This window comes from Petromyzon marinus, chromosome 46, assembly GCF_048934315.1.
Source record: "Petromyzon marinus isolate PM22_M1 ecotype Great Lakes invasive population chromosome 46, UKy_Petmar_22M1.pri1.0, whole genome shotgun sequence".
In the NCBI taxonomy this organism is placed as follows: domain Eukaryota; kingdom Metazoa; phylum Chordata; class Hyperoartia; order Petromyzontiformes; family Petromyzontidae; genus Petromyzon; species Petromyzon marinus.
The window spans coordinates 3,662,555-3,674,917 of NC_133712.1; the positions used below are offsets into that span (position 1 = coordinate 3,662,555).

The following is a 12,363-nucleotide window of genomic DNA, read 5'->3' on the forward strand; positions in this document are numbered from 1 at the left end:
TCCGCTGCAGACACGGGGATCCGTCACTCATGGCGCGTGCGTGCAGTAGTGTGCTGGTTAATGCACTGCAAACCCAGTGACCTGATTTCAATTCCCGCTTGTGATCAACAGCAATGGCAAATATTTGATAAAGTCCTGGGCCTCCCCGAGGTCGACGGAGCCTTAAATGAGTACCGGGCACGATGTGTAATCATCAGTGCTGGGGAAACAAAGGCAGCCGAGCCTGGTGTTGACTACCCACCCCTCGTGTAATCCTGGATCTTCAGAGACGCTTGCTAACAGCACTTGCCCCAAGTCTGTTAAAGGTGATGCGATTTTTGTTTTTGTCGTGTGTTTGTGAGCCACGCCTCGACTTCTGTACGTGTCTGCATGTGTGTGTGTGCACATGCACGTGCAAGTGTTTGCGACTGCTGGATTAGTGCATGTCTCTGTGTTCATGGTGTGTGTGTGTGTGCCTTCACCGTGTTTGGCTTTTGCAGGCTGTGCAGAGCTCTTCTTTGGTTTCTCTGGCGTTTTCATCAGTTTCCAGCGACTACAGATCTACAGAGACGGATGAGATAGCACTCAACGGGTTCTTATCACTCACTCAGTCAACTACTTAAACACTCATTCACTTATTCAGCCACTCAGGTACTCGTTCAACGATTCAACCACTCATGCACTCAACTACACTCTCTCACCTACCCAAGCACTCACTCAACCATTCATTCACCCACTCATCTGCTCAAACATGCACTCAAATAACCACATTAATCACCAAACCACTAAAATTCCTCACTCAGCACCCATCCGCACAAGTGGTTTGTGAAATGGAATGATGGAGATGATGATGATGATGGAGATGATGATGTGAGCAAGATGTAGGCACACAACAATCACGTGTTACCTCAAACACTTTTGAGTTAGGATCCAATTTCTTTTCTTGAAATGGCAGAGATTTCCCGTCACTGGATGGTAGATACTGCAAGCACAAGCACATGAACAGATGCACAAGCGAACTTTTTATTTACAACCACTTCAAGTCCCCACGTTTCATGTTTCCAGGATTTGTGTGTCAATGAAAACCGTTTTATCCAAATCCTAAGTGACCCCGTGTCACGTGTGACCCTGTGCTAATATTGTGTCTCCAGCAACATGACAGCAATTTCAGCACAGCTCAGAATGCGACAGCACACAAGAGAACGCACAGAACGCCCCAGCACATGATGGCTAACACAGCAAACACAGCACGGTACAGAAAGCTACAGCACACGAGATCACACACAGTGCTTTCGCCAGCAGTGTGGGAGATGAGACATGGGTTGGTTGTGGTCGTGTGAGGATGTTGGGCTCACGTCAAACAGGGTGAGGACCGGGCGCGTGGCAGGCACCGCCCTCCGTGCTCCCTCCACTGCACCACACAAAGACAAAAGTCAAAGATCCTCAATATAGCTTTGAAAAGACTTTTAGGGCAAGTGCTGTTAGCGAGCATCTACGAAGGTCAGCACAGAACACGAAGGGGATGGGAGGACCAACACTACACCCAGCCACCTTTGTCTCCCCAGTGCTGATGCTTTACACGCACTGAGTACTCATTTAAGGCTGAATTAATCTAAGGGAGCCCCAGGACCGGTTTAGATATTCGTCACCGGTGTTGGCCATAAGCAGCAATCGAACTTGGGTCGCCAGGTTAATAGTGCAGCACGCTAACCAGCTAAACTACTGCTGTTCGTCGTGACCGGGAATGGAACTTAGGCCATCAGGATCGTGCCACTACACACTACCACTGCACAGCCGCTCTCTAGTGACATACAGACATACGCTAGCACAGAAGATGCACAGAGATACAGACTGAACAATACACACGTGAACACACACACCCACACACGCGCAATAATATACAGGGCCACACACCTGTTGCAACCGCTGATACACAAGACATACGCATGCAGACAGGCAAATAAAGACACGTTAACAGAGATACAGGAATGAATACACACACATGAATGGAAATGCACGCAATTGAACACATAGACACAAAGATAGTCACAGAAATAATACGCACATACAAGCAGCAGCCAAAGAAGGGTCATTGCTTAAAAATCACCTATTATGTAAGTTTTACTTTTAGGTCAATGTTATTGAAAAGTATTTTGTTATTTTTGCTTGTGCCCCACTGTAAATGCAGTCAGGACATTATTTGTTATTTATTTCACTAAATTATGTTTAATTTGTACACAGAACATGGCAATTATTCGTATGATTACTACTCAAATTATGAGTATGATATTAAAAAAAACAGCACAGTATTTTTCATGTCAATAAAATGAAATCTACTCGTGACAGGCTAGGTGTACTCATCACTGTCACAAATAAAAAATATATAATCCATATCATGAGCTTTGCCGATATAACCAGCACAAATAAGTGTGAGCTACCTTCAGTACCGTGCCTTGTGATTGGCTGCCTATCGTCCAATGATAAGCCATCATGAGGACAGAAGAGAGGATTTTCCAATCGCTGTCAAAACACAGAAGAAAATTGATTGAACAATCAGTGCCACACTAGGGTGGGCATACAAATGATACCATTAATGTCACCTTTGAGGGATTGAAACATCTAGATTGTACTTTCAGGGTCAGGCCATGAACCAACAAAATCACACAGGGGTGTCAACCTACACAACAATTGGAACATTATTCACACTAAGGATGGACATGAACTGAGCTCCTCATTGTCACGACGGTTTGGGGACGTGGAATTAAAAAAAAGAACTACAAATGAGAGTTCTGTGCCGGATGAGAAAATGAGATGTAGAGTTTATAATCGCAAGTAAAGAGGGCATTTGTGTGATGAGTTTTGGTCTCTGGTCACCTCTGTCCGGGTGATGAATGTTCTCGATGGAGCCTTGATGGGCGTTTCGCTCTGCGGGAACAGCAGCAAAGATTATTAAACAAACGCAACATTTACTGCAACGAGTCATTATTTTTGCAGTCACTTGTGCCTGGTTGTGACCATCAACTCGCTACATTTCTGAACGTCGTTTAACCACGGGTGGCTGAAACTCCCAAGATCCAAAACCTAGGATCTTAGCCGGGTGGTGTTGGTGGCGAAGTCCTGTAACCCAGCGCTATGGAGGCAACAAGGGTGGGTGGATCACACAAATGTTGTTAAACTCCCTTCCCGTTGCTTTTCAAGTGTCATAGCATGGCCTGCCAGAAGGGGGTACAGCAAAGGTTGACTTCATCTGTTCGTTCTGTATGGGATCGACTGTTGGGTTTTCTCCAGGAACCCCGGTTCCCTTCCATATGTAAACACTCATTAATTGGTTTATAACACCTTCATATATAGACGACCACAAAGCTTGGGGGGAAATTTGGCACGGGCTCACCGCCTGGTAGCCTTTCCCGCTCGTCTGTGGTTCCTCCTCACGCCTCTGAGTCGTTCTCTCGCTTCGAGTGAGCGAATAATGTGCAGTGTGTCACAAGTAAAAAAAATATTATTGAAGCAGTGCAGGATCAATGTGTTTGACCCAGTATTGGCCCCAGGAGCCATCCAGTCACCACCTATATTAAATCCATACTCTTTGGTTCTTTCGGTAAAGTCAGGTAGGTAGAAAAACAATAGATCACGACGTTTCGATCGCAACACAAGCAATCGTCATCAGGTGGGAGAACCACACCAACTGCTGTCTTCAGCAGTTGGTGAGGTTGTCCCACTGCTGTCTTCAGCAGTTGGTGTGGTTGTCCCACCTGATGACAATTACTTGTGTTGCGATCGAAACGTCGTGATCTATTATTTTTCTACCTACGTGACTTTACCGAAAGAACCAAAAGAGTATGGATTCCTGCAGTCACGAAAGCTTCAAATCAAGATTATATTAAATGTTTGATTATATTTATTTATGAACATTCTGCCTCTGACCACTCGCTATCCCTCTCCCCCTATGACTTTCAGTCTCTGTCTCCCACTCTCTTTTGTCTCTGTTCTCGTTCTCCGACTCTCTTGCCCTATCTATCCTTCATCCGTATCTCAACCCTGGCCGTCCATTATGAACCCCTCGCTGCTCCACCGAGCCGCCTCCGCTTCTGCGCTCACCTTGATGAGCGGGACGAGGCGTGCCTGCTTGACGAGCTGCCACAGCTCATTGGCGTTCTGCCTCACGAGGGGCGGCACCGGATTGCAGCACGCGAGCACGCCCTGCAGCTCCCTGCGTCGGCAACGACGATGTCAACATGTTAGAGCAGCGACACACGTCACAACACAGCGCCAGAGCAATGCAACATCACGGCAAAACCACGTCACAGCAACAACACAATCTCACAGAAACAGCACAACGTTACAACAAGCCAGCACTCCCTCTCTGTCTTGCATCAAACAGCAATGGCGTGGACTAGGGTGCATATAACTGTTGATACTGGCAAAAGCATATCCGTTCAAGATGGCGTACATATATCCTATTCATGCTGGTGTACATACGCATATTGTTCATTCTGGCGTACGTGCATATAGGCAGCTCAGGTTACTCTATGTATGTATAGCCTGTTCATCCTGGCGTACGTATGTATATTGTGTTCAGGCTGGGATACGTACGTAAAGCCTGTCTTGTCTGGCGCACGTATATATAGCCTGGTCATTATCAGAATCATACTAACCAATGCTATTACCACAATGCAACCTTCATCATCACCATCATATTATCACCATATCCATATCATCACCAGCATCCAGATTACCATCCATATCAAAACATTATGAGTGGCACCACCATCAACACTATTACTACCACTCTCACTACCAGCACAATCATAAGCCACCACCACTATTACCAACAACAAGAACAGGCGCCATATGCCAATAAGTGGTGGTGACATCACCACGGCGGTTGTCCCAGACCAGGTGCACTCCGAAGCCACGTGCAGTGTCGAAGGCTCGCTAACAGGAGCTCACGGAACAGAGCCAGGTGCCATGGGTTGACTGACTGCAATGACTGGGGCAGATGCACCAGCTGTGCACGCGACTGTGCCAACTTGCTGCATTTTAGCCGCCCGGCACTCCGCTCTGTATTGTGAGCATCGCTCCTCTGCCCTTCGTTGTTATTGGAGGGCGAATATTACCACCACTGTCAATACCATCATGGGTATCACTCGCACCACAATCCCAACTGTCCCTGCCACCACCGGCCCCACCACCACCGTGCGCGGCTTACCGAGGCATCTCCTCTGCGATCTTCATGAGCATGTGGTTTGGGAGGACGTATCTGTGACAGCAGGAGCACAACACACACCGGTCAGGCCAGGGCACTATGCACGTCGCAGCAATAACAATAATCACACAGGCCGTACAAGCCCAACAACGCAACAGCTACAGTAATCGTACTACGCAACCATTGACCTACGGCACTGGAATGTGCAGTTTCTACAACTGGTTCAGGATCGCGATCAGGTAAATTAAAAAGTGCTGCGTCGTACACCCCAGTGTTTTACTGTGCTATATTATAAAACACCCGTGTATCGATATTTCCATTTTAATGTGTTATGGTCGAAACATCGTGATAATTTTTATTGTTTTATATATATTTTATTATTTATTGTTTCCCTTCAATGTGACTTTACCAAAAGAGCAAAGAATATGAATTACTGCAGTCACGAAAGTTTTAAATCAAAATTTGGACTGTGTGTTGTTTTGGTGCGGTCTTGGATCGTTTTTGTTGTTGTTTTGCTGCCATGCACTAGAGTGCATTGAGTGTTAAAAAATCTACAGTAATTAATGTAATTATGCAATTTGTACTTATATGCTTTATATTCATACATTTTTCGCTACTCTGGACATCTGTGATAAAGAGTTCATAGCTCATCGGATTCCTCCAGTTTAAATAAATATTCTGTTAAATCAAGATAAATATTTTGAACGCTGTGGTGTTGTTCCCTTTGCTGTGTTATTCTACGCTGTCGGAAAGTCCCGTGCTTTGCTGCACTATGCTATGCAGTGCAGTACACGGCTATTTCAGCGCCGCGGGCGCTCTCACCCCGTGCTCTCGTCCTCGGTGCGTGCCGTGCGGTCGCGCCAGGCGTACAGGAGCCGGGCGGCGCTGCTCTGCTGCACATCCAGTGGCTGCTTGTGCTTGTGCAGCAGCTCCAGGTAGGAGTCTTCGGTGAACACCGGCTTGTGGTAGCACTGAGACACACACACACGCACACAGGGAGAGAGAGGGAGATGGAACCACGCAAGTAGTGACAGCGGCAGCAATAATTACCAGGGTTGTTAAAACGATCATCGGTTAACTGGCAATTGTTTTCAGCATCAATTACCAGTTCTGAAAGTCGGTAACCAATGTTTCCAGTGGGAATTTTTATCGCGAATGCACTAATTAGGATGCATGAACATTAAAACGGTACGGCGGGCCCGAGTCACCACATTGAACATAAATCGGCATTTTGCGACCCCCTCCACTGCCACTGTGTAGCATATTATTACGTTCCAGGGACTCTATGAGATGATAGGACAATAGTCTACACACATTACACCATGAACCATATCACTTCGTTGATCTAGTTAAAAAGATAAATATATTCTTTGATTATTGCTCGAGGCCTTTTAAGGGAATAAACAATATTTTTGGAGGGGTGGGAAAACTTTCCCGATCAAGAGTGAGAGTGGTGGATTTGCTTACAAAGATAGGCTTGTAACTTGCTCACTGGTGGAGCCAGTGGGGGGTGGGGTGTCACGTGCCCCCCCAATGATCCGATCGAAATCCCTAATTTAGATCGGATCATTGGGGTTTATTGGTAATAAATCGGCATTTTGCGACCCCCACTGCCACTGTGTAGCATATTATTACGTGCCAGGGACTCGATGAGATGATAGGACAATAGTCGGAGTCCATAATTGGCAATAAGTAACGGCAAAGCAGTTATAAGTGACTCACAGAATTGTGCACAGTCGCGTATACAGGACACGACTTCCCTGAAGGCATCAACACCTTCAGCGAGCGCAATGCCGATCACACAACGCGGTTCGAACTCGACCCTCGATCGATGGCTGCGCCATCGCCGCACTACGCGTCAAATAAAAACCAAGGAACAAGTCCTTACTTACTAACACTATCTTTTTTCATTGCTGGAGGGGTTGCCCCCCTCCACCTGAAAATCCTGGCTCAGCCATTGCCCACGCACCACTCACCTTGAGTGCCACAGTTCGGCTCTGGTCCCACACAAGCTGCAGGAGGTTGGGTCGGCCCAGCGCCTTGGTGAGCAGGTCGGCGCGGACGCGGTCGTACACGTACAGCAGGTAGTGCGTGTCGGCACGCGCATAGTGCAGCATGTCTGGCAGGAGAGGCCTGTGTCTGTGTGCGTGCATACGTGGATGTGTGCAAGTGTTGGTGTGCGTGTGTATGCAATTGTGAGTGTGTATGTGTTTGTTTGTGCGTGTGTGCATGCGAGTGTGTATGAGACGCAGATGTTAATGTCCTGCAACATTTATCTGTTGACCCATGTTTCATTTCCGGTGAAGGCTAACATCATTTGGGAGTGATATAAAAACCAGTATCGGACCTGGGCCTTAAATGAGCACCTAGTATAAGATATGAACATCAGCACTGGGGAAACAAAGGAGGTCAGGCATGATGCTAACCACATTACCCTCTCAAACATTGTGCCAGCCTTAATAGGGGCTCGCTAAGATAACTTGAGTGGGGAGGGGGGGTGAAAGTGCTTCATATGTGCTGTTCTATGAACCCAGTGATGGTACTTCAATTCCTCACCCTGGCCAACTAGATTCAGCAGTCTATTCAGGCGACACGGGGGATCTTTGTCCTTGTGTGTGAATGTGTAAGCAGTAGAGTATCGGCTAGCACCCTGTGCTATGAACCTGGTGAAACGAGTTCGATTTCTACTCACGGCCAACACCTGTGACAATTATCTGAACCGGCCCCGGGCCTCCACTAGCTCGACTCAGCCTTAGTTGAGGCTATACAGGGGATCTTTGCCTTTGTTTTTGTAAGTGTGTACAAGTTAGCCCGTGCATGCGCGCGCGTATGCAGAGGTTCGAGCAAGTGCGGTGTGCGTACCGGATGCGCCAGTCAGCCAGCTGGTACTGCTTGTCAGTAGACAGGCTGCAGTAGTGCATGAGGAGGTGGGCGAGCGAGTTTCTGGCAAGGCCGAGGGAGCGCGCCGCTGGGTGCGTGTCGAACAGGCCCACCACGTACAGGCCCAGGTCACGTTGCAGCCACTCAATGTCCGAGTCCGCTCCGTGGAAAACCTGCGCCCCCGCCACACCGCAGCGTCAATCACCACGTCACCGTGGCAACAATCACTGCGCCACTGCGTCGCCGCGTCAAGCACCACGCCTCTCACGTGGCCGGTGCTCAAGATATGGTTACAACGTCCCTAGTAACCATCGTCGCCGCCGCCGCTGTCAACAAGGCATGGCTGCAGCCAGCCCCCCTTAATTGCTTCCTTTCTCTATTTCCCTTGCTCGCTCCGACATGCTCCCTCCTATTCTTTGGTCCTTTCGGTAAAGTCACCACCACGTAGAAGGGAAGCAATAAAATAATACAAATATAAAACAATAAAATTCTCACGACGTTTCGACTGCAACACAAGCAATCATCATCAGGAGTGAAAACCACAGCAAGAATTTTATTGTTTTATATTTTTATTATTTTATTGTTGCCCTTCTACGTGGTGACTTTACCGAAAGAACCAAGAAGATCAATCCCTGCAGTCACGAAAGTTTTAAATAAAATAAAAAATTCTGCTCCCTCCTGTTCTCCCCGTGTAATTCTGCGCCCCAAGATGTTTGTTACGCTTTAGGTGCAATACAAGTGCAATTTATTGTTGTAAACATTCACCCAATGGCATTCATATCGAGTGTGCAGGCAGTGCAATGATACATTGGCAGCAAGCTGGAGGGACCCAGGCGTCGTGCTACAAAGTCGGCGAGGGAGAGGGATGTCTCTCTCCTTGTTTTGCTGTCTCACTCGATTATTTTGTTTATGCATGTCTACGTGCACGCGTGCCTCTCACCTTGACAATGTTGGGGTTGGTGAAGGCCTCGTTGAGGATGTGCAGGTCGTCGCGCAGCATCAGTGTGTCGATAATGAAGTCCTCTTCGCGCGTCGAGATTTGCATGAGGCAGGTGATGCCCAGGAAGGAACGGTATGAGTGATGCTACGGGGCCACGCACAGGAATAGCCGCTCAACGGTGGGCGGACAAACAAGAGTAGAAGAGGCAGATAGGCGGTCGAGTGGGACAAAAGCACACAGACGGCACAACCCAACAAACCAACCGCACATCACAACTCGATATTATACGACCACACACGTCACACAGACATGCTGGCACGCACCCAGACAACAAACACAGATCCCCCATAGAGCTTTAACAGACTGTTGGGACAAGTGCTGTTAGAGAGCACCTATGAAGGCCGAAACGGCACACGAGGGGTTGGGTGGCCAGCACCACGCCCGGCCGCCTTTGTCTCCCAAGCGTCAATGTTTTTAAACATCGCACCAGGTACTCAATTGAGGCCGAGTCAAACTAGGGGAGGCCCAGGACCGGTTCAGATAATTGTGCTCTCGCACAGTCGGTACGGCGACCGGCTCCTCTTGAGGGCGCTCCACCTTCATCTTCTTCTCCGCTGCAGACACGGGGATCCATCACTCATGGCGCGTGCGTGCAGTAGTGTGCTGGTTAATGCACTGCAAACCCAGTGACCTGATTTCAATTCCCGCTTGCGATCAACAGCAATGGCAAATATTTGATCAAGTCCTGGGCCTCCCCGAGGTCGACGGAGCCTTAAATGAGTACCGGGCACGATGTGTAATCATCAGTGCTGGGGAAACAAAGGCAGCCGAGCCTGGTGTTGACTACCCACCCCTCGTGTAATCCTGGATCTTCAGAGACACTTGCTAACAGCACTTGCCCCAAGTCTGTTAAAGGTGATACGATTTTTGTTTTTGTCGTGTGTGTGTGAGCAACGCCTCGACTTCTGTACGTGTTTGCATGTGTGTGTGTGTGCACATGCACGTGCAAGTGTTTGCGACTGCTGGATTAGTGCATGTCTCTGTGTTCATGGTGTGTGTGTGCCTTCACCGTGTTTGGCTTTTGCAGGCTGTGCAGAGCTCTTCTTTGGTTTCTCTGGCGCTTTCATCAGTTTCCAGCGACTACAGATCTACAGAGACGGATGAGATAGCACTCAACGGGTTCTCATCACTCACTCAGTCAACTACTTAAACACTCATTCACTTACTCAGCCACTCAGGTACTCGTTCAACGATCCAACCACTCATGCGCTCAACTACACTCTCTCACCTACCCAAGCACTCACTCAACCATTCATTCACCCACTCATCTGCTCAAACATGCACTCAAATAACCACATTAATCACCAAACCACTAAAATTCCTCACTCAGCACCCATCCGCACAAGTGGTTTGTGAAATGGAATGATGGAGATAATGATGATGATGGAGATGTGAGCAAGATGTTAGCACACAACAATCACGTGTTACCTCAAACACTTTTGAGTTAGGATCCAATTTCTTTTCTTGAAATGGCAGAGATTTCCCGTCACTGGATGGTAGATACTGCAAGCACAAGCACATGAACAGATGCACAAGCGAACTAGGACACACGCGCAAGGAAACAAACACACGACCCTGTGCATGTCCTCTTTTTATTTTCAACCACTTCAAGTCCCCACGTCTTCATGTTTCCAGGATTTCTGCGTCAATGAAGACCGTTTTATCCAAATTCTAAGTGACCCCGTGTTACGTGTGACCCTGTGCTAATATTGTGTCTCTATGCCTCCTATCTGTCTCTCATTTACCATGCCTCCTGTGTGTTCCCCACGTCCCTAAGTCACTTGTATCGCTGCATTGTCTTGGTGTCCTTGTAATTCCCGTGTCTCAAAGTCCATGTATCTCCTTGGCACTCAACTACCCCTGTGCCTCCACATGTCCCTGTCTCCCCATGTCTCACCATGCCAAAGGGGTTGACGAACGTCTGCAGGACACGCGCTGCCTTCATCTGGGACGTGGAGCTCTGAGCAGTGCGAGCCTCGTTCTGCTGCTCTTCGCTGTCCTGCACACCACAGCAGAGCGCTACAGCACATCGCAGCGCACTACAGCAACATGACAGCAATTTCAGCACAGCTCAGAATGCGACAGCACACAAGAGAACGCACAGAACGCCCCAGCACATGATGGCTAACACAGCAAACACAGCACGGTACAGAAAGCTACAGCACACGAGATCACACACACAGTGCTTTCGCCAGCGGTGTGGGAGATGAGACATGGGTTGGTTGTGGTCGTGTGAGGATGGTGGGCTCACGTAAATCAGGGTGAGGACCGGGTGCGTGGCAGGCACCGCCCTCCGTGCTCCCTCCACTGCACCACACAAAGACAAAAGTCAAAGATCCTCAATATAGCCTTGAAAAGACTTTCAGGGCAAGTGCTGTTAGCGAGCATCTACGAAGGTCAGCACAGAACACGAAGGGGATAGGAGGACCAACACTACACCCAGCCACCTTTGTCTCCCCAGTGCTGATGCTTTACACACACCGAGTACTCATTTAAGGCTGAATTAATCTAAGGGAGCCCCAGGACCGGTTTAGATATTCGTCACCGGTGTTGGCCATAAGCAGCAATCGAACTTGGGTCGCCAGGTTAATAGTGCAGCACGCTAACCAGCTAAACTACTGCTGTTCGTCGTGACCGGGAATGGAACTTAGGCCATCAGGAACGTGCCACTACACACTACCACTGCACAACCGTTCTCTAGTGACATACAGACATACGCTAGCACAGAAGATGCACAGAGATACAGACTGAACAATACACACGTGAAGACACACACCCACACACGCGCAATAATATACAGGGCCACACACCTGTTGCAACCGCTGACACACAAGACATACGCATGCAGACAGGCAAATAAAGACACGTTAACAGAGACACAGGAATGAATACACACATATGAATGGAAATGCACGCAATTGAACACAGACATAGACACAAAGTGAAATAAATAATACGCACATACACGCAGCAGCCAAAGAAGGGTCATTGCTTAAAACATCACCTATTATGTAAGTTTTACTTTTAGGACAATGTTACTGAAAAGTATTTTGTTATTTTTGCTTGTGCCCCACTGTAAATGCAGTCAGGACATTACTTGTTATTTATTTCACTAAATTACGTTTAATTTGTACACAGAACATGGCAATTATTTGTATGATTACTACTCAAATTATGAGTGTGATATTCAAAAACAGCACAGTATTTTTTTCATGTCAATATAATGAAATCTACTCGTGACAGGCTAGGTGTTCTCATCAACTGTCACGAAAAAAAATATATAATCCATATCATGAGC

At 47.8% G+C, this 12,363-nt stretch overlaps 1 protein-coding gene across 1 annotated transcript; it reads right to left on the reverse strand.

Annotated features, from left to right (window-relative positions):
• Window positions 1–5,438: 5,438 nt before the first annotated feature.
• Window positions 5,439–8,226, reverse strand: LOC142930951 (exosome complex component 10-like). The gene is made up of 2 exons (XM_076074130.1): window positions 8,048–8,226; window positions 5,439–7,324 (listed from the first exon to the last, which is right to left on the reverse strand). The coding sequence occupies exons 1-2, from the start codon at window positions 8,104–8,106 to the stop codon at window positions 7,093–7,095; spliced, it is 291 nt and encodes a 96-aa protein (XP_075930245.1). The 5' UTR covers window positions 8,107–8,226; the 3' UTR covers window positions 5,439–7,092.
• Between the last annotated feature and the right edge of the window lie 4,137 nt (window positions 8,227–12,363).